The sequence below is a fragment of the Pimephales promelas genome, chromosome 25 (assembly GCF_988280905.1).
Source record: "Pimephales promelas chromosome 25, fPimPro1.hap1.1, whole genome shotgun sequence".
Lineage (NCBI taxonomy): Eukaryota > Metazoa > Chordata > Actinopteri > Cypriniformes > Leuciscidae > Pimephales > Pimephales promelas.
In genome coordinates, this window is record NC_142793.1 from 17,726,023 (window position 1) to 17,747,938 (window position 21,916).

General features: G+C 36.5%; 2 protein-coding genes across 9 annotated transcripts in view; one reads left to right on the top strand and one right to left on the bottom strand.

Moving 5' to 3' along the window:
• The window catches only part of cep290 (centrosomal protein 290), a 29,177-nt gene extending 25,534 nt beyond the window's left edge, over positions 1-3,643 (bottom strand). For 3 of the 7 annotated variants that reach the window (XR_016150673.1, XM_089127662.1, XM_039646933.2), the window contains exons 1-6: positions 3,512-3,643; positions 2,773-2,909; positions 1,511-1,588; positions 1,307-1,376; positions 897-943; positions 479-622 (exon numbers count right to left, since the gene is read on the bottom strand). Coding sequence is in view for 6 of the 7 variants with exons in the window: in XM_089127662.1 (XP_088983788.1) it covers positions 479-622; positions 897-943; positions 1,307-1,376; positions 1,511-1,588; positions 2,773-2,865 (432 nt within the window). In the remaining variant the exon portion in view is untranslated. Of the gene's footprint in view, positions 1-478; positions 677-896; positions 944-1,306; positions 1,379-1,510; positions 1,589-2,772; positions 2,910-3,361; positions 3,403-3,511 lie in introns of those variants that run through there. The other 4 variants (XM_089127664.1, XM_089127665.1, XM_089127663.1 and 1 more) reach the window with 4 other exon arrangements.
• Positions 3,644-3,831: 188 nt separating this feature from the next.
• Positions 3,832-21,916, top strand: part of tmtc3 (transmembrane O-mannosyltransferase targeting cadherins 3) — a 30,273-nt gene continuing 12,188 nt past the window's right edge. Inside the window, exons 1-7 of one of the 2 annotated variants that reach the window (XM_089127667.1) lie at positions 3,832-3,929; positions 5,873-6,086; positions 6,193-6,411; positions 12,642-12,741; positions 13,957-14,099; positions 16,321-16,493; positions 20,687-20,939. In XM_089127667.1, the coding sequence (XP_088983793.1) occupies positions 5,898-6,086; positions 6,193-6,411; positions 12,642-12,741; positions 13,957-14,099; positions 16,321-16,493; positions 20,687-20,939 (1,077 nt within the window). In that variant the 5' untranslated portion in view covers positions 3,832-3,929; positions 5,873-5,897. The remainder of the gene's footprint in view (positions 3,930-5,872; positions 6,087-6,192; positions 6,412-12,641; positions 12,742-13,956; positions 14,100-16,320; positions 16,494-20,686; positions 20,940-21,916) is intronic. The other variant, XM_039646936.2, reaches the window with a different exon arrangement.

Here is a 21,916-nt window from a genome sequence, read left to right on the forward strand (position 1 = left end):
CAGCTTCAGTTGGGTTAATAACCAATTCATTCAATTAATAACTATATTTTAGTACCCAAAACATTATATTAAGCAGTGTCATTTTCTTGTTTATTATGAAAAAAAGTATGATTCCTTAAAATCATCACTTGAACCTTTCCTACAACATAGAAGGAAGACAATGGATACCCTCTCTTCCATTTTCAAAATTTTACACACATTTTAGTGTTAATCAACTCAAGCATTCAACCTTGTTACTGTAAAAAATATATATATTTTTTTACAGTATATAAATGGAGAAATAATAATTAACAACATGTACTTATTACATTATGGTTAGGGTTAGTTGCTTGCAATTATGCATAATTAGCTGTTATTGCTATAGTAAATACATGTGAAGTGTAACAGGGACAGTGTAAAATAAAGTGTTGCCGAAAAAACAAAAACTTTAGTGTTTCTGGTACTATTTAGTACCTTATTCGTGGAAAGCGCTGCCTACCTCCTCATTGACTTTCCTCTCCTTGCCCATTTCTTTCTCCAGCTGGGTCACCTCTCTCTCCTTGCGCTCCAGGTGACTCTCCAGTTGGTGGATCTCATCCCGGAGGAAACGAGTGTCCGCCCCTCCCACCACACGCTGGGCCATCTGGACAGGAAGTGAGATGGATCTGAATAAAGCTCAAGACCCAAAACTCTGCATCTGTGTATATCCGGGACACTGGTGAGCTGTGCGGTTCAATGACACCTCTTTTCTTTTCACAACAATAAACATATTTAAGGAAATGTGATGTTTGGAACAATTTATAACAGAAAGCAACACACAGGGAATTAAACCAGTAATCCTCTTAAGTACTTGTACAGAGACTGTTCACAAACCGCACATAATAAACACACTTGTGTGGATGAAATTCCTCCCTTACCTCCAGCTCACCTTCCAGTTTTAGAACTTTAGCTTTCAGCTCACTTTCTGCAATCAGTCAATTTGCAAGCATACATATATTACTAAATAAATTGCATGCTTTTACAATAAATCATAAAATTGAATTATGATGTTTGAAACAATTAAAACCGTCTAATGCACATTCACATTCATTCAAGTTTTGTGATCATTTCAGCCTTAGGTTTGAATTTAAAATGCTAATTGCCATTGATGTCAAGTTTGATTGATCTATCAAACCAGTGCATGTTTTATGTCATTTTTATTTGTGTGACGTCAAAAAGGGCATTCGTTTAATCCATTTTTTTATTTAATAAAGTTGAACACTATTCTTTTATTTCCTTGCCAGCACTTTTCAGTAGGAAATGCAAATCTAATAATGACTGTACATACCAATTCGTGCTTGGTCCACACCTGCTCTCTCTACAACTTCATAGGCACATTTTATTTCATCAAGTTTCATCTGAGGGTCAGAAAGACATTAAATAGAACAGCAACTGCATATGGCAAGACTTCAATGACCAGATAATTGAATTGAAAGAAATTCAAAGGTTTCCAAATGAAAGAGCAGATGTGTTGACGGTGCATTAGTCGTACCCTCAGGAGTGTTTGTGAGATTCTAAATAGCTGAATCATTTTCTCTGAATCATCTGCTTTCAGGTCCCGTGGTTGGACCTACAAAGAAGGAAAAACATGATTGTAAGATGAATTTGCAGGAAGAATATTTTTGTTCCAGTAAGCAGATGTTAGTCTAAAAATAAAACCCAGGATTAGAGATGTTTAACATTTTTTTCTAGTTTTGCTGGAAAGGTAGATTTTTATTTTGAACATGCAACCTTACATACAAACAATACCCAAGCATTGTAACTTGGCATTTGCTGGGAAGACTAAATATGCAAGGTAAAACGAATCTGAATTGTAAAATGTTTAAAATCATGTTACTAGAAGGAAAAAAGGGAATTACTAGGAAATGGCTAAAGGTGGAAGCGCCAAGAATGGAAAATTGGGTTGATGTGATCCATGATATATACGTTATGGAGAAATTGACTTCCACTTGTAGATTTGAAATGGATAAATTCAAGAGGTTGTGGAATGTGAAACTTTGTTTGAAACATAATACCCGAGGCACTCCCCTGTTTTTGTTCTTGCTACCATTTGTTTTTTTTGGGTTTTTTTTATATTTGATTTAATTTTTCATTTTGGGGAAAAAAGATGAAGTAGGACAAGACAAAAATGTTGTATAATATGACCAAATGTGTATTTATGTCTTGCAACATCAATAAAAAAGTAAAATAAATAATAATAATAATAATATAATAATGAAACATTGCACAGTCACACAGAAAATTGTTTGCATTTTTTAATGTGTGAACAGTAAAATTATTATTATTATACACAAATTACAACTGTCCCTCAGTGTTGCGATAATTTCCAAACAACCTATCAACAATTTGACACTAAATATACTATACATACACTGCCGTTCAAAAGTTTGGGATCGGTAACATTTTTTATGTTTTTAAAATAAGCCTCTTCTGCTCACCAAGCCTGCATTTATTTAATTAAAAATACAACAACAACAACAACAAAAGAGCCAGTAATATAATAATGTGAAATAATATTTCGCTTTAACTGAACTGTTTTCTGTTTGAATACATTTTAAAATGTAATTTATTTCTGTGACACAAAGCTGAATTTTACGCTTCATTACTCCAGTCTTCAGTGTCACATGATCCTTCAAAAATCATTCTAATATGGTGTTTGGGGCTCAAGAAACATTTATTATTATTATTATAACACATAATTCAATATTGTGGTTATCATTTCCTGATCATTGCAACTTATCAAAACACACATACCATTAAAATCAAATCGCAGATTTTCTCATCATCATCTCCCAGGTCCTCTGGGTCCACTCCCATGAGCAGCTTCCAGTCTGCGGCGGCAGGCATCTTTCAGCTCAACAGTTGAACCTGGTAAACGTCAGTGTGATTTTCTAACGTTACAGACACAGAAATATCATGCTAAATGTACAATATTCTAATCTTATCCATCCATCCAGGCTTTTCACAGGACACAATGGATACACTTTCATATGAAGACGTAGAATAGTATATTACTAAATAGAGAACAAAAATACAAGCTAAAAATACAAGAAGTAAGAAGCAAGAAACAAGCAAGAAATCGTGAGCTTAGAATTATAAGGTTCTATCTCCACTTTTGGTCGAAATTGAGTTTTTGACATAATCTGATCCATTAGGTGTTTATTAATGCCTGTGTGGTGTTATTTTTGTAAAAAAAAAAAAGATTAATAGATAAAGCTATAATAGAAAATTTTACTACATTACAGTTTTGCCAGGTGGGATGTAAAAACTTTGATGCTCAATATCTCAGAACTACCCTAAACGGAGATAGAACCTTATAATTCTAAGCTCACGAAATACAGACCTCAGAAAACACAAGCTTGGCACTGTGCATATTGGTCACATTTTGTTTTGTTTTTATAGCTACTACATTATAAAAATGAGTTTCCTAATGTCACACATGCACATTTTGTATCTATTCATAAAAAGTACACTGTAAATAACGCATTCAGACCTTATTTTTTAAAACAGCCTAGCCATCTTGTGTCCCCCTTTTCTGTACTGCTTTCTAGGCAACCAGGAAAACAGTCGTAAAGCGGAACGTCGTAAACTTGTCTCCGTTGGTTCTTGATTTTATGATTTTACCTTACGCCATACGATTTGTGACGCTCATAAAATATTATATTGTGCTTTTATTTCTATGGATATAATATGGAAAAAATATTTATTAGTTGATATCTTTTCATTGAGAAATACAAAGTCCTGTAACTAGCGCTTTAGAATTCATTACTTTTATTCTGCCAAGAATTTTGACCCGGAAGCGGTTGTCCCTGTTCAATTCAATGCTTTAGATCGAACTTGCTGCTTCAGCCAAAATAAACACACACATTCTGTTTTCCTTTAGTTTTTTTTTTTTTACCAGACATGACAAGGTGAGTTGTCAATCTATTTAAATCCTGACGATCACTGATGACAGATTGAGACTGATTGTTTAATCGAGTAGTCATTGAATGCTAATGAAACAGCTTAAGCCAGACTTGATCTTTGATCAGACCAGTGTCTTGTAAATTTAAACCAGTTTATTTTAATCATCAGTAGGCTACATTGATGGTATTTATTAGGGATGGAATTTGCTTTGATGTTTTCATAATGTAACGTTAATGTATGCATTATCCGATTCATCTCAATGGAAACAAATGCTAACTGATGGCTAGGCTAGATGGGCTGGTCATGATTTATGGGGGTGCGCCTTCTCTGCTCCTAATCCGCACAAATTATTCTATTATTGCGACCATTCTTCTGATCTATCTCTGTATTTAGATCGCAACTCGCAATGCAGCAGTTTGATTTAAAGAGGGATTTAAAGGTCATGGGAAATTTAAAATGGTTTTGCAGGCATTGAAAGGTCATCAAAATAAATAAAAATTTCATAGGATAGGGAATTTTGATAGTGATTGTATATTTGTCTATCTCTGCTCTAAAATATTAGTGAAATTATATATATATATATATATATATATATATATATATATATATATATAAATAAAAATTAAATTAAAGCCCCAGTCAGTAACTTTTTTGGGTTAAAAATTATCCCAAATAATTTTGAGCAAGTACACAACCACCAGAGACAACTAGAAATTCACCCGCTGTAAATGCAAAAAACTTTGGACTGAAAGTTTGAAGAAAAAAAAACTGCAACCAGGCCCATGTGAAAAGTGTAAATGCCTGGTGATGATTTTAACATTAACAATTTGAGAACAAAGTATAATATGCATGGTTTTACGTATGTGATATGGTAATCGATCGTTAACATTTAATCAGCGCAATTCACTGCAATGTTTTTTGCAATGCTGTTAGTTGGTCAGAAGAACAAAAGTGATACTTGTTCAGATGACATTTTAGGGTGAAAATTCATGTTGGTTATACTTCCAAAAAGTAGAATCTGTGATTCCGAGTGACAGTATCCACACCAGCGCGGTGAGCTGCACATTTTTCCTCAAATTGGATTCATCTGCGGCTGCGCTGTGCCGTGTCGAAGCACAACTCGCGTAAAGTTGATAATTCCACGAATGAATGCAATTGCAGATTTCAAACAGAGATGGCGACAGAGCAAAAACTGCGGACTGCCGCTTTCATTTTAGTTTAAGCTTTTATTTAAATTTTCATGTTATTTTTTAGCTTTATTTTTTATCTCATTTGTAGTAATTGTAATACTTAAACTTATTTAATTGAGTTGCAGTTAGTTTAAATTAAGTATATTTCAGGTTTATTTTAATGAACAGAATCAATTTTAATAGTTGTTAACAGCAAACAACACTGTATTGTAGAGCGCGTGAACACTGTTTTTCAGTATTATCGTCATTAAATAATTAAATAAAATAACAAATAATAGTAACATACTTCCTCTGTCTTAAAATATAAGATATCGACCAAACCGTAAATGGCAGTGACTAAAAAAAATTGGTCAATATGCGATTAAAAATTAATCATGTAGTAAATGGCGCTGTAGAGCACAGAACTATAAAATTGTCATTTGTCAACAGTCATTAAAATCATTTTTAACTTCAACATGGATACCTGAAGCCAAAGAAGAATGTAGGGTGCGGCTTAGTTTACTAAAAAGGCTCTTTTTATGTAGCGCGTTACTCTAGGGAGGTTACATAAATCTGACTCGTCTCAACCTATTATTGGCGCTATAAAATCATTACATTGAAAGGTCCTATGTGAATATATGAAGCAAGTTTTAAAATGTTTGTAATTAATCAAACCAGTTCACACAAAGGTCTGAATGATTTATTGGCAACATTGCCTGAATTCAAATGATTTCGTAATCATGTCAGGAGGCCCAATGGTTCCTTGTCTGCCTTTGCAGTGCTCAATGAGGTCTCACGTCAGCGATGGCTGTAGTCTCGTGGAAGGAGATCTGTCTTCTGACTGGACTGGTGGTGGGCTGCTACTGGAACAGCCTGTTCTGTGGTTTTGTGTTCGATGATGTCTCTGCTATCTTGGATAACAAAGACCTTCGTCCCACCACACCGCTGAAGAACCTCTTCCTCAATGACTTCTGGGGCACACCTATGTCAGAGGTAGTACAAATTTCTTTTGCAAAGTGAAGAACTTCAGCTTGCTTTCTCAATGAGATATGTTTTTGTTTTGGAGTCTTGTTGTATCCAACCTTGTCTTTTTCTTCAGGAGAGGAGCCATAAGTCTTATCGGCCACTTACCGTTCTCACCTTCCGCCTCAATTACCTGTTCAGCGAGTTGAGCTCCTCGTCGTACCACCTCCTCAATGTGGTTCTTCATGCCGTGGTGTGTGTCCTCTTTCTCCACTTCTGCCGTCTGCTCCTGGACCGAAGCACCAGCCTCACAGCGGCCCTGCTGTTTGCCGTCCATCCCATTCACACAGAGGCTGTAAGTAACTGCTATTATGTCATTTTAAAGTGCTGCTATTGTGCTTTTTCAGATATATGTTGTTGGTATGCCGAGAGGATGCTGTTTTATGCACTTTGCATTTCCAAAGGATGAGAACTCCGGTATGAATTGATATGGTGAAGCCGACACCATTAACACTGTTCGCACCACTGTGTATTAAGTGCTGAGGAAGATCCTGAGCTGACATTCAGAAATAGGAATTCCCTTTTTTTTTTTTATTTCTGACATGCGCTGTAAGTGGTGGACCAATCACAACAGACTGGGCCATCTGACCAATCAGAGCAGAGCAGACCAATAACAACAGACTGGGCCTTTTGACCAATCAGAGCAGAGTAGGCTCTCAGAAAGGAATTTTAGGGAGACACGATATTTGATCGAACTGTTTCAGAACCTTGTGACATGGTGCAATGTATATATTATGTGAAAATGTATGCGTTTTTTGACCTTGGATGCATGTCCCTGAGCAAGACACTTAACCCCTAGTTGCTCCAGAGGCGTGCGACCTCTGACATATATAGCAATTGTAAGTCGCTTTGGATAAAAGCGTCAGCTAAAAAGAATAAATGTAAATATAAACCTATTTTAGGAGACCATCAAAATAAAAATTAGGAACCATTATATTAGCATAATAGGGGCACTTTAACAGATTTATCAACATGTTTTATTTACAATATTATATGGTATGTGATGCAGAAGGGCATTTGCAATTTTGTTGTATTTTAAATGCAATAACAATAAAGTTTTCTATTCTATTGAATAGTATCTGACATGTGAATGAACTCCAGTTGTGGAATTAGTTTTGCTACTTTCATGTAAAGTTTCTTTATTAATCCTGATGCTTCTGGTTGACCTTGTTATAATGTTGAAGTTTCCATTAGTCGTTTTGCCTTTGTTGTTTGCGTAAATGAACTTTGGCACAAAGTTGAGGAACAAACACTTCAACATGGATGAAGCGATTTTGCAGATGCCGCCTCATGATGGCAGTAATAGATAGAGCTTCATGTCCCAGTGTGCATTGCATGTAAACAGTTGTACATTACCATGGAAACACTGTTTGAAATTGAGCCCTTTTCATTTCAGTCAATATTTGCTTCCTTTTTTCGTATGCTGTCCTTTCCTTTTAAGCGAGATATCACTTGTTTGAAGTTCACAAGGTCAAAATCCTTGGAGAGGGGGAATACATTAACTGTATAAAGCAGAGTACAGTGGTATGCTATCTGATTAGAGTGCTTTACTCTAGGACTGGGGGTTGTTTATCAGTTAAAAATCATGGATGCTAGTGAAATGGAGATCAGTCCCTGTGCGGGTGACATAAGAACTGAAGTGTTCATCTGATCTAGTCTTTCTCTAAAACTGTTATACCATCTACCATTGTGCTTATCTTTAGATGGTCTATACACTGTAAAAAAAATATTGTTGGGTTAACTTAAAAAAGTAAGTAACCTGGTTGCCTTAATTTTAAGTTCATTGAAATGGAAAAAAGTGAGTTAATACAATGAAGGAGAATGATTTAATCATCAGAAACTCGAAATTATATGTTATCTGAACTAAATTAATTATTTAAGTTGATTTGACAAAAGAATAATTGTGATTACTAAAAAAAGTTGTGATTACTAATCATGAAAATCATGTGATTACTAATCATGAAAATATTTTTTGACAGTGTAGAAATGATATAGTTGATTGCTTTGTTTAAAAAGTCTTTCATGAACATTTGTTCATGAAAGAAAATGAGCAAGCAAATCTTTTGTTTTAATGTTATTATGAGTTAATATATTTTGACTAGGCCTAGCTATTTACAGAAATGCACAAACTCCAATGCCATTTTTTCCACTAAGGTATAAATCAGACACACTACAAAACGACTCATCATAATCTAATTTAAATGTGGAAATAAAGTTTCGGAGGAAAATTTGATAAAGTTCAGTGAATGGGTAACAATTAATTAAATTAAATAAGAAAATTTGTGACTTTGAGCATGTGAACTCATCCAAAGTTCAGATTTTGATTCCATTGAAGCAGCCTGATATATAAACGGTTCGTATGCACACAAATTGCATTGAAATATGCCTACACAATTTATTGGGATTTATAAACAAACTTGCCTTAAATATGTGTGCACCATCCACACACTCTAGACTGTGCTTATGCACTCTTTTAAAGTCAATTAAAGTTAACAGAATGATTTTAAACACTTATCATTTTGATATATTCTACTCTCATTAATGGAGTTAAGCATTCAAATGACATAAAGCCATTATCCAGAAGTTAAATAAAAATTGTATGAAATTAGATATTATAAATATTTGTAGTTGATGTGCTGCTTTTGAACACTTTTCCTTTGGCAAGTTATTTTTTAATGTCAGCAAGGATTGCTAGGCACATGACGATACTTTAAACAAATCCCAGAACTCATGGTCTGACTCATATATTACGAGAAGGAGTGATCAATGATGTGCACTTGATTCGGTTGAACGGTCCATTGGTCGGTTTGAATAGGTCCGATGACAGTGCTCGCTGTACAACCACTGCTGTTAATGTCGTGTGCAGGCAGACAGTTGCCTAATAATTGATAACTCCTTCTGTGATCTTCCCAACATTGCATTTGAAGGAAACTGTAAGATTAGTTTTGTCAGTGAGTCAGACAATTGTAATTACACCGCAAACAAAAAGTAAGCCAACATCGTTTTCCATTAAAAAATACTAAAAATATCCTAAAATATGTCAACCTTATAGGCAAAATTTAATCAATTTGATCAGTTTAAACCAATTAAAAAAAAATTATGACTAAAATATATATATATATAAAATATATATATATAAAATTGCTACTATTTTGCCAGTGGAAAATAATGAGAACGGCTCTTCTCTGAAAAGTATTTTATATATCTTTTACGGATATTTTGATAGAGTACTTATTCTTAAACAAGACACGGACAATTAATGATTTTCAATCTGACGGCATAAATGGCATTTATAGTCCATATCTTATATTTTCCTTATGTTTCGTAGCCTACTGTTAAACGTGGTATCATGAAGATGGAAATTTGCGTGTGGAAAGTTCTCCCCCCGTCCTATGGCATGTGGGTGTTTATGATTTAGCCTACTCACGAGTACTGTCCAGTGTGTTTGGAATTGTCCATGCTTGGCTGTATCTCTCCAACACCGTTGCATGTGTGTTCTGCCGGCAGCTTTATCATTTCACACTTGAGACGTGTGACGCATCCTCAGTGGATCAGTGGCCAGACACGGTACGCACTTGTCTTCGGGTGCTGATCCAGATGTGGTGATCTTCTTTATTTGGTGGTCGTCTCCTTTTTTTTTGGCCACCTAGTCATTTATCTGTATGGAAGAGTGGCAACAAAGTTTTTAGGTACCATTCGAACAGGAGAGTCGCGAGCGCGTTTTTTGAAATGAACAATCGTTTAGCTGGAAAAGACCCATATTCATCTTCTGGTAGCGTTTAAAGCCCTCTGAAGCGGAACTGAAACTGTCATTTGGACCTTGAAACTAATTAAAGTCCATTATATGGAGAAAAATCCTGTAAAGTTTTCATCAAAAACCTTAATTTCTTTTAAAAAGAAAGAAAGACGTGGACATCTTGGATGATATGGGGGTGAGTAAATTATCAGCAAAAGTTTTTTTTAAAGTGAACTAATACTTTAAAAGCCCGGGTATACTTCATTTTCCATGATCCGCTCCATTTCTAGCTCAGTCAAGAGAGCACAAGCCTTTTAAAGTATACTCCTTTGGCCGTGTGCGTGGAAAGACGCAAATTTAGCAGATTTTGTTTTCAAGTCACTAACATATTGCGCTGCTGCCCGCGCAATCACAAAAATTGGGCTGCACGCGACTCTCATGATGATGATAATGACGTCACACAGACAGTGTGTGGACAGTCGTGGAACTTCCACATTGCGCTCTGTATCACGCACATTGAGCGTGCGAGCCTTTCCAGGTATACTCCTTTGGCCGTTAGTGCAGAAAGACACGTTTGGCGAGCACACACTTGCTTGTGGACTTTGTATCCAAGCGATCAAGTCACTTGCACCTGCTGCACTGTTGTTCATATGCACGGACACAAAAAAATTGGGCTGCATGCGGACAGTGTGCGCAGACATCCACAAACCTCTCTGCTGACCAAAATTATGTCATGCAGACACAGTGCGACCGAAGTATACTTTTTACAAAATGAATGGTGCCTTCATGGTAGGTCTGGAGAAGTCTGTTGAGTCTGGATGCGGCGGATACTCCTAAAGTCATGTCAGGAGTGTGCTCCCATTCGAGCTGCCTACCGTGTAAAATCTCTGACTCAGAGGAAGACAGGTGACTTCTCTGTGCCCTCTGCGAGTTGTATACAGGTACATTGAGTAGATGCTGGCTGTGCGCTCATCTGACCAGCTTTTTGTCATCTTTTCCAACTCGGCCATTGGGAACCCGCTCTTCGCATTGGATTTTAGAAAGCATGGATAAGTCTATAGCAGATAAGGAGTTGGTTTTGCCTGCAGGGGTGCATGCACACTCTAGGAGGGGCAGGGAAACGTCATGGGCATGGTGTAAGATGTTTGTGTGGCTGCCAGTTGGGCATTAGCATGTTTGTCTGGTTTACTGACTACATGTCACTGCAGCGACAATAGCTCAGTCTGTGTTCACTGCAGGCCTTTTTTGTATTTATTTAAATGCTTCCCCAAGAAGCCGTCACTCCCTTGAAAAAGGAACAGGGCGATTAAGGGTGTCCCAATTTCGATTTTAAATCAAAAGCGATTGAAACTGTGAATTCGATCTTGAAAATCGAATAAAAAAATGGAATCGTCAATGCTGCCACGACCCCCATGTCGCGTCCGTTCAGCGGAAAAAAACACGCGTGTTGAAGTGTTGCGAGAAGTGCTGCAGGAGACCCATCGACAGAACTTGCCCCCCCCCCCGGTAAAAGTCGAGAATAGAATTGAATTGTGACCTTAGAATCGAAAATGTCTTCGAATCAAGGATTTTGAGAATCGTGACACCCCTAGTGGCGATGCTGGTCCCTTACATTTAGTTAAGCGACTTTGCAGGTCTGAATATATGTCCCATAGTCATCCGAGTGAACCGACTGAATGGGAATAATGAGTGAAGCATATAACTACTGTTCCCAGAAAGAGGGAAACGGGGTACAACTCCTGGGTCAAGACAAGAGCTGGATTGAAAAAAGGGAATGACGCATGGGACTGCATTTATATGCTGAGGGTAGGTAACCCACGTCGTCATGTCATCAGCCTTTCAAGTGTGAATAAGGGTGTCTTCACCAAATGGGGTAAGAGCATGAAATCCCATACTCATGTGTTGTACCTCGTTTCACTCTTTCTGAAAACAGTAGTTATATGCATAACTAACGATTCAATAAATACTTTTATTACCGAATTGATTTTCATTTAGGAATGAGATTGCATGGGTGTTTAAATCAAGATCTCATTCGTTCAACGATTATTCGTGCAGCTCTAGTGTAATTATTTGCAATTGAAAATTGCATTAAAGTTAAGAGCTTTTGCAACTTTTGGTCTCAGTTTTTTAACCCCACTGATTGTTTATAACATCATATAACAATTAATTATGATATGATTATCTTATAACGGCTTGCGGTATTTTTAGCAAAGGTTCTCACAGGATGAAGGAAGGGGGAAAATTATTACTGCTCCACAGCTATGATTGATTGCTTAAAACTGGTTCCTCTTGCACCTGTCTCATGACTGTTCATGGCATAAACATCCCCGTCCAATCTCATACTTTTCATAAGAAGAAGCACTACTGTAAAAACCTGCTTAAAGGGATACTCCACTTTCTTTGGAAATAGGCTGATTTTACAACTCCCCCAGAGTTAAACAGTTGAGTTTCACCGTTTTCAAATGCATTCAGACGATTTTCTGATATTTAGAAGAATATCAGTAACCATATCATATACTGTATGGAAGTCAATGAGACCAGAAACTGTCTGGTTACTGATATTCTTCTAAATATCAGAAAATCGGCTGAATGGATTCGAAAACGGTAAAACTCTGGGGGAGTTGTAAAATGAGCCTATTTCCAAAAAAAGTGGAGTAACCCTTTAAGTCATAAGACATTTAATTTTACAGTCTTGAGTTTGGTGCATTTTGATCAAATGAAACTCCCCATGAGGAGTGTTGCACATCGAGCTGTTGAAATGTTTAACCGCATTCCTTCGGTATGTGCAGGTAACAGGTGTCGTGGGCAGGGCTGAGTTACTGTCCTCCATTTTCCTGCTGGCTGCTTTCCTTGCGTACACCAAATCAAAAGGAGCCGATCACTCCATCGGTAAGTGTTGCCATCGCATAACCTCACAATCCATGCATCCATTCACGCTTCAACAAGTTCATTTCAAGGACATGACGCGCAAGCTGTGACTCGCCTCCCATTCTAAAGCTCGCCGAGTTCCCCACCCAGAATCCTTGAGTACACAGCTCCAGTTTCACAGATCGATCAAATTGGCATGTTTTTTCTGACTTGTACTACACAACAATTATTATATTATACTGTCAACCTCCCACTGTTATCCTTGATCTTTTTTTTTAACAAGAATGTTAATCCCATCACAATATTCTAGTTTTTACCTTGTCCAAGGTGTGATGACAAGCGATTATTTAATTTCATTTTCATCTTAAATAAGCCGTAGCATTTATTTTAAAAGAAATTTCATGATTGAATAGTGCATGCAAGTGTTGTATTGTATACTAACCCAATGTTCTTTACATATTATAGGTCATAATATGACCTATAATCCGCATCATTAATGTCTCAGTTGGCTCTAGGCCACCACTGTTGCTGCTTCTGAACTATATATTTATTTTTATATTAACATTTATATTAAGATTGTATTTGTGTTGTTTTTATAAATATGGATTTATGACTGTCAATCAATTATAAAAAATGAAAATTAATTATATGATATGCAATTGAATGAATTGCAAATAATTGCATATGTATCAATATTAACCTACCATATTATTACAGACAAACACATTGAATTGATAAAAGTAATTTAGAATTGAATATATTGTTTCTTCATGTCTTTGACTGTTGCATCACATCTTCCAGCACGAGTGCCGCATTTTTAAGACACCATATTTACAAACAATCTCTAGATCCCCATGTTCTATTCTGTTGTTTTGCACTCAATTCATCTGTTTTCGAAACACAAGAACAAGGTCATGTGAACAACTTTTGATGTTGGGAGTGGTTTGGCAAGTCGCAATGTGATAATTAATCATGCTAAATTAACAAGTTAGATTGACATCTCTGTTTATGTAAAGTGCTTTTCTCTGATTCTCTTGAAAAGACTTGTGGGATGAGATCCCCAAAAATGAAGAACAACACCGGGCTCTTTTCCTTTGCTGATCCACTTTCTTTCATCTGAATGATGTTTGAAAGATGTATTAAGTTACTCAAAAGCATATCCGTCATGTTAAAAATGAGTATGCGCACATGAGATGACTTTCCTGGATCATCTCTGTCTTCAACTTTCTCTTTCAGTGTGGACTCCCATCATTTCAACCGTATTCCTGGTTGCCGTTGCCACGCTATGCAAGGAGCAGGGAATTACTGTTATTGGGATATGCTGTATTTATGAGGTCTTTGTTGCCCAAGGAGTAAGACTGACATTTATTTATCATCTCGTAAATAAAGGACGTGTGACATGCATGGCTAAAGCCAAAATGATCTGCTATGGGGTCTTAGGATCAAAAGCTTATTTGTTAGAAACTAAAAAAAAAAACTATTTTGCTTTTAAGGGAAGTCATAAAACATCCTTCTCTTTTTAAAATTATATTAAAAACCCTATTTTGTTGGCAGAAAGACAGAGGGAGAGTGAAACCGCTAACCAGATGGAAAGACTTAACGCGTCCTCATGGGGCGCAGCCTCACACGATGACTACAGAAATATCTGTACACTTTTGTCTGTTGGTGTCACTATCTTGACAGTTTAATACCGAAAAAACCTTGAAACAAATCTATCGATTGCATTTCGTTGTGGTGAAACAAATTCAAAAATTAAACAAAGCAAATAAAACAGTTTGCTGTATCAGTGGGAGCAATCTCCTGTGCCAAACACATGCTCTAAGTCCATCTCTCGCTGTGGAAATTGGTCAACAAGTTGACTGCTCAACGACAGTCACTAGTTAATTTGGTGTGAATATAAAAATACGTTTAAAACCCCAGAGGGCATGTCTGTATTGACTTTTGTAAAGAAGAGTGTGAAAATCAACACTGAGGTGATAACCAACAGCTTGGACAGGTTTTTTATCTGATACGACATACCGTACCTTCTGCCCAGAAAAAGTTATTCAAGACAACTATTTTGTAAGTGACAGTTGAATAAATAACTTCGGGGCAACATCTCTCATTTCTAATAGCAGTGAAACAAAACAGCAAAGTCTCATAGTTTTGTTAACCACAAGTCTTACCAGATGTGAAAACACCCTGTTGCCTATTCCGTTTAAACCAAGCTACAGGATTTCAAAAATCAAAAATGTTTTGACGCACTGAAGCAAGTTAGATACTGTACACATTGCGTGTCACATGCATTTAGGATGCAGTGTCCCTTGAAAGAGTCTTTTCAACTGTTCCATTTTAATTGTATATCTATTGTTAGCAGCTAGCAGCCGGTTAGCATCTGCATTTGAATATTAAGTGAAAACCACTCAGTCCATTAGAGTTCGGATGTTCGCCGGGGTCTTTGTTCTTTTGACAGCCTTCCATTATGTAATTACATTTTTACGTAATGGACTGTGGCATAACTGTCTTATGTGTGCTAGCAACTGAATGAATGTAAGCAGCTGTTTCTGACAGGAAGTTGAGGTCTGTGGCTCTTTGCCTTGGACAAATCTTTGCTCCGTTCACCCCGTACGCAGCCCTCAGCTATGCCTTTAATTCAACCCATATGCACAAGTAGCCCATTGACTTTAATGTTTTGCTGAAATACATGTAGCTTAAGTAATTACTCTAATCGGCCTAAGTCATTAGACGTGTAGCGTTTAAACCATAATGTATTAAATGTAATGTTGAGCTAATGTATCCGGAGCAGAGCCAATGTGGCGTGTGGAAGTTTCGTTGCAGCGACCTGTAACGAAACGACCTGGGTCGGGACTGTGGTCTAGTGGTTAAACTGCTGGCAGACAGATTAAGCTGTTGTGGTCAAATGGGAGGTGTGGGTTTGAATACAGCTTTATTGTATCTATTCTTGTCATCGTTTCCTGTCTTCTCTACATTTTTGTCAACAAAAATGGAAAAATCCCTAAGGATTATAGAAAGTTATATAATTATTACTAGGTAAATAATTGAAAATATAAAATGATGTAATTAAATACTTGTATGTTTAATGTACATTCATTATTTTAGTTGTAATTTATTACAAACTGTATTTAATTTATTCTTATTTAATTATTACAAAATAATACTTGAAACTTTTTATTTAATACTTTAAACAATTTTATATACATGACTATTCCAAAGTTTGGGTCAGTAAGATTTTTTTTTTTTTTAAAGAAATTAATACTTTCACTAAAAAAAAAAAAAAAAAAAAACATTTATAATGTAACTAAAGTTTTCCATTTCATATAAAATGTTCTATTAAACTTTCTATTCATCAAAGAATCCTAAAAAAAAAAATCATGTTCATGTTGACCAAGAAAAGTTATTTTAAGTTGCAATAATTTAATGTATTTTTGATTAAATAAATGCAGAAACTTTCCAAAACATGAATAAAATCTTACCGACCCCAAACTTTTGAATGGTTGTGTATACTTGGAAATTAAATTGTAAAAAAATTGATGTATTTTTTTTTTTATTTACTTAATCATGTCAGTCATTTTCTCCTTTTTTAAAAAAATATAAATATAGTTCACTCTGCCCATGCTGATTGACACCCTACTTCAAGTGGTGAGAGGAAAAGATGGTTTTCCCTATGCTGTCCTCCAGACCCTTCTGAAGCTCATTGTCCTGATAATCAGCACACTTTTGCTGGTCATCGTCAGGGTGCAGGTCATTCAGTCCCAGTTGCCAGTGTTCACCAGGTGAGACCAGTGAAATCTCAGTAATATATAATTTTTACATTGAAGACTGCAGTAATGATGCTGAGAATTCAGTTTCACTTTTAGCATTACATGACCCTTCAGAAATCATTCTAATATGCTGATTTGCTGCTAAAGAAAAAAATCGTATTATTATTAATGTTGAAAACAGTTGTGATGCTTAATATTTTTGTGAAAACCGTGTTACTTTTTTCGGGAGTCTTTGGTGAATAGAAAGTGCAGCAATTATTGGGCAAACAAAATAAGTATACGCATCACACCAACTGCAACAATGAGCGTTTCAAGACATTTTAGGCAAATGGCTTAATGATTCATCACTTTCGAAGCGACCAATAGGTGGTGCTGGGACCCACTTGATGTAGTGGGGTCAGAGTGGGGTGACAATGACAAATGCCAAGTTTGGTGTCAATTTGCCAAAGCATTAAGGCTCAGTCATTTTGGCATCATGCCTCAACCGTATACGAAAATGGTTTTGTATATCGAAACGAAATCTATCATTTTTTGTTGGCACAGTCTGAAGATGATCTGATGTCTACGAGAAGTTCGGAAAAACTAGGGTTTTAAAGAAAATCAAAATGGAGGACAGGAAGTTTGGCTGACTATCGCAAAATTGCTATCTATGTTCCCTGCATGACCCGAGGAATCTATTAAGACCTTCCTTAGGAAGGAATCTTCTGTGTTTGGCAACCTAATAAACATGTAGCACATATATTTATTTTATTAAACCATCAGCCTTTGATATGATAATCGCACTAAGCCATATTGCGATTTTGGTTTTATTTCAATTAATCATGCAGTCCTACAATTCTCAACAGTATTGTATCCAGCGTGGTCAATTGGTTTGTCACTGGAAACTTGTCACATAGCACCAGCATCAAATAGCAAGGGAACGATGTGACTAATGAATGTAAACATGATATCATATTATGGGGAAATCATTCTTAGTAGTGTATATTAAGCTTTTGAAATGATGAGGGACATCATGATGCTTTTATATCCATCAACAGCCTGGCCCTGAACTGAACATGTTCTACATATCATCTGATCTGGAACCACCCCTATAGATAGTAATCACTCTTAGATAGTGATCACTCTGCCCACCCTTAAACAAAAGAAGCATCTCGCTATATCCAAGAGCTCTGTGTAAAACGCCTAGACATACTTCCGTCCTCTGATCATCATCCCCGGGGAAGTCGATTGGGATCTGAGTTAAAAATCCTTTTGGATCTGTCACGGAAGCGATCGCTAATCCCAAGACATAATCCATCGACTGTCTCTGACCGTCTGAATTAGTCTTATCTCACAGCTCTCTAGAGACATAATACACTGGATTAACATACTTTCGAAGTTTATTTTGACCCTGTGTTGTATTTGGGAATATTGTGATAATATTGTAATGCCCCAGCCAAAACAAAAACATTCTTCTTCCAAGAGATTGGATTTATGACGGGGTTGTGCAAAGGATTTTATTTGGATTTTAATACTTGTTGGCTCTCCCACACTTCAAACCTCCCTCTCAAAACACACCCTTCTATGAGAGCCAAGTGATAAACTTCGGTTTGTGTCCATTTCAAACAGCGGAAATATTTTGCCCTTGGAAAATATTAGCTTCGAGCTTAAAAGGAGGAACATTAACGTAACAAGTGTTTTTTAGGGGAGACTGAAAGCCCATGTCAATGTTCTGCACTTTAAGTGTTATTTTATTTATTTTTTTGCTGTAGCTTGACTGGTAGCGCATTGCACTTACAACGGCAAGGTCATGGGTTCAAATCCCATGGACATTGTATACTGATATATATATACATATATATATATGTGTGTGTGTGATAAATGTGCTGCCAAATAAATGTAGAATTTGAAACCTGTTTTTAATTCAATCAGGATGTTCATTTCCTGTTAAAGGGTTTTCACAATCATTAACCAGAAAGTGTTGCTGCTTAATGCGGTAAAGGCCACCATCTTTGAATGCTTGGGATTCAAAGAACATCAACAATTTATTTAATCTGTTTTGAGAGTCTTGAACCACAGTTAATGGCCTGTTGCCACAGATCAGTGCTGCCAACTTGGCAGTATCGTTGTTCTGGTAACTTTTTTTTTTTTTTTTTAGCCGTCTAATGCCTATCATTCAGTCTGGCTGTTTTTCAGTGTGGCTTGGACCCTTTTAAATCTCTCTGTGGTTTTACATGCATATGAAACAAGATGCATTGCAGAATAATCGCCATGGGCTGAATTCAACAAAAACTGCTCTAAATGAATGCGCTAAAGAATTTTTTTATTTGCTTGGAAATATTTATCTTGCACACAATACTTTCAAGACTTTCAAAAAAATGTTAACCTTTAAAATAAGGCTGTCTAACTAACATGTTTGTTTTAAAAATGTATTTTTTAATTCTTCCTTTTATTTGAAGGTTTTAAAATATTTATATTAAAATATCTATTTTAAAATATTTTATTAATTTGAATTCTTTTTTTAATCGGTTTGAGTGAATGATTCAATGACTCACTAATAAAGACTTCACTAGTTTCATTACTGGATGAAACAGCATTTTGAAATGAAATGACTTGAATAAGTGATTAAATGACAAATACATTTGGGCAGTGTCTGAAAACTGTAGGCACCATTTGTGCATGAAGGTACCTCACGAAACTGATTTCAGACTTCTGTGGCAGCGTAATTGTTTATTGATATACAGCCAAATAAAGTGAGCTTTTAAGATAACTAAGAAAATATTTCAATCTACTACATTCTACGAGAGTGTACTGACCACCAGTCACAACATTTTTAAGCTTTTGGGCACAGTCTAGGTGCGTTTCGTCTTTAAGCGACACTGCTTAAAGGTGTATGAAGACTCGTATGCTTTCAAATCGCTCCTGCGATACTTTGATGTCATACACCGATTGGTCTGTGGAGCGCAACTTCAAGTTGAACACGCCTATTGTCTAACAGTCACTTGTTGCCAGACTCGCCACCTACTGGTGTAACGATGTAATTGATACAAACTTTATTTGAAGCATCAAGCTACTTTCAAAAGGTAATTTGATTGCTCGCATAGAGAACAGCGTTCATATTCAAACTTGAAACTTTTCCCAATACTTCTGTAAAATCACAGTACTACTGTAACAAAAATAAGGATTCCAATAAGACTGTTTGTGAAACTGTTTCATACCTATATATGACAGCTACTCTCGCTGGGTCACAAATTTTGTTCTTGAAATTTGAAGTACGATCTTCGTAGAAAGATCGTACTTGCTAAACGTATCATAGACATAGATGAACTTAGTTGTCATTTAGAGATCAGATCGCGTGACTGTCTGAATCGAGATCACAATCTTTTAGCGATTAATCGTGCAGCTCTATAGCCTGGGTTTCCCCATGCTGCCTTGCCACAGCGCAATTTTATTCGCGCTGCTAGGCAGTCTGGATACCATGAACCAAATTTTCCCCTGAAATAGGGAACTAATCACAGAACGGGGATGGAGCACAGGCGCATTTGATAGACGTACAGGCACATTTGATGGACATTCGTAGCACCCAATAATACGGCTTTTGGCATTCGTAACCAACGGCTCAAATATGGTGGTTTCCAGACCACGTTTCATTCTCAATGATACGTGGTCTGGCGTTAGCCAGGCTAGCAGCTCTACTGAATGGTGTAGAATTGAAAAATGTAAGAATTCAAATTGTGTTCAGTTCTCTTCAGGCGTTCAGATCTTTAGACAATGTGTCGATGTTGTGATCTATTGAACTTTGACCCATGAAATTATATTTATGATATTGGTTAATGGTTCACAAGCACAGTACTAGCACATGCTCTTGAACTTGCACAGTAATAAACGATTATTAAAGTACTTCTCCAGCCAATATGGATAGGGAAAATCAAAAATATTTTAAAATATGCCATACAATGTTATAAATATTGTATTAATATTGCCTTCAACTTTTTATTAGTAATATGAAACATAAAGGTTGTTGCACTAATCTCCAGTAAACATTTGAAAATAAGTTTAGCCAGTAGAACATTTTTTTTTAGTTAATTGATTTGGTGAAACATAAAACAGCATTTTCTTATCTGCATTCCTCTTATCTGCAACCTTTTCCAAATGGATAGTGTCTCTTGGTGCGGTATGTCTTAATGGAGAGGAGTAACTCATTAATCTTTCCCATCTATCATCAGGTTTGATAATCCAGCTGCTGTCAGCTCCACCCCGACCAGGCAGCTGACCTTCAACTACCTCCTGCCAGTGAACGCCTGGCTGCTGCTCAACCCCTCTGAGCTGTGTTGTGATTGGACAATGGGCACTATTCCCCTCGTGGAGTCCCTATTGGACCCCCGCAACCTTGCCACGTTGGTATTCTATGGTCTGCTGAGCTTCCTGGCTTTTCACAGCCTTTGGTACGGCCACAGTTCTGCCAAGATCGTCATGATGGTACGTTTGTGGGTGGGGCTTATGGAAAATTTGATTGTGTGGTTTGCGGTCTGTCAGAAACAATTTAGGGGTGTTTTCATCCATACTGGAGGACCCATGCACATGGACTGGTTCCCCAGAATTCAAGTGAACCATTAAATATGCATCATAGTTAAAACGATAATATTCAAATGATCAAAATAAAAAAATATAAAAAAACTAGTGAGGGGTATCTGCGTCAATGGCATCACACCAATTACAGGGTTCGAACATTACAAATTATTGGAAACTGGCTGGGTATCCCTTAAAGTCCCTTTCATGCAAGTCACTCCACTCAAAGGCCATCTGACCAATGTCACACAGCTATTTTCCATGTTGGCAATTGGCAAAACAGCTTCTATACTCTTGAATCTTAAAGAACCTTTATCTTTGAGAGTGTTACACAAAACGTTTAAAATCCATTGTGGATGTTCCTCATATTTTCACTTTAGTCCCTTAATTTGTGGACTTTTCTATGTATGTGAAAATAAACTTTAGGCATCCTAGATAAACTTCCCATGGATTTTTTTCAACTCGAGTACAAATGTTATGTTTAGATTTGAATCGATTGTGTCACTTCAACAATAAGCACTATTGTTCTTATTTCATTTAGACAAAGTATTATATTGCAGTTCCTTAAGTTTCTACCCAACTGGTGCACTACTCCAATTTACAATCTTTTCAAAGCCAGTTTTTACTCTCATTTGGTGCTTGGTGAGTAAATTAATTTAGTAATACAATCTGACAACATAATTTTTTGCTGTTTAAGCTCAAATCACTCTTAAGGGGTGTATTTTTTCAGGCTGCTTCAGCTTACGCGCATTTTGGTGGAAACTAAAAGTAGCTCATGACCGTTTTAACTAGATAGAAGTTAAAGAAGGCACTTACTGTCTAGAAATGCAATGCGTCACAACCTTTCATTATAAACAGATGGTAATTATAACCCAAAATGGTACATT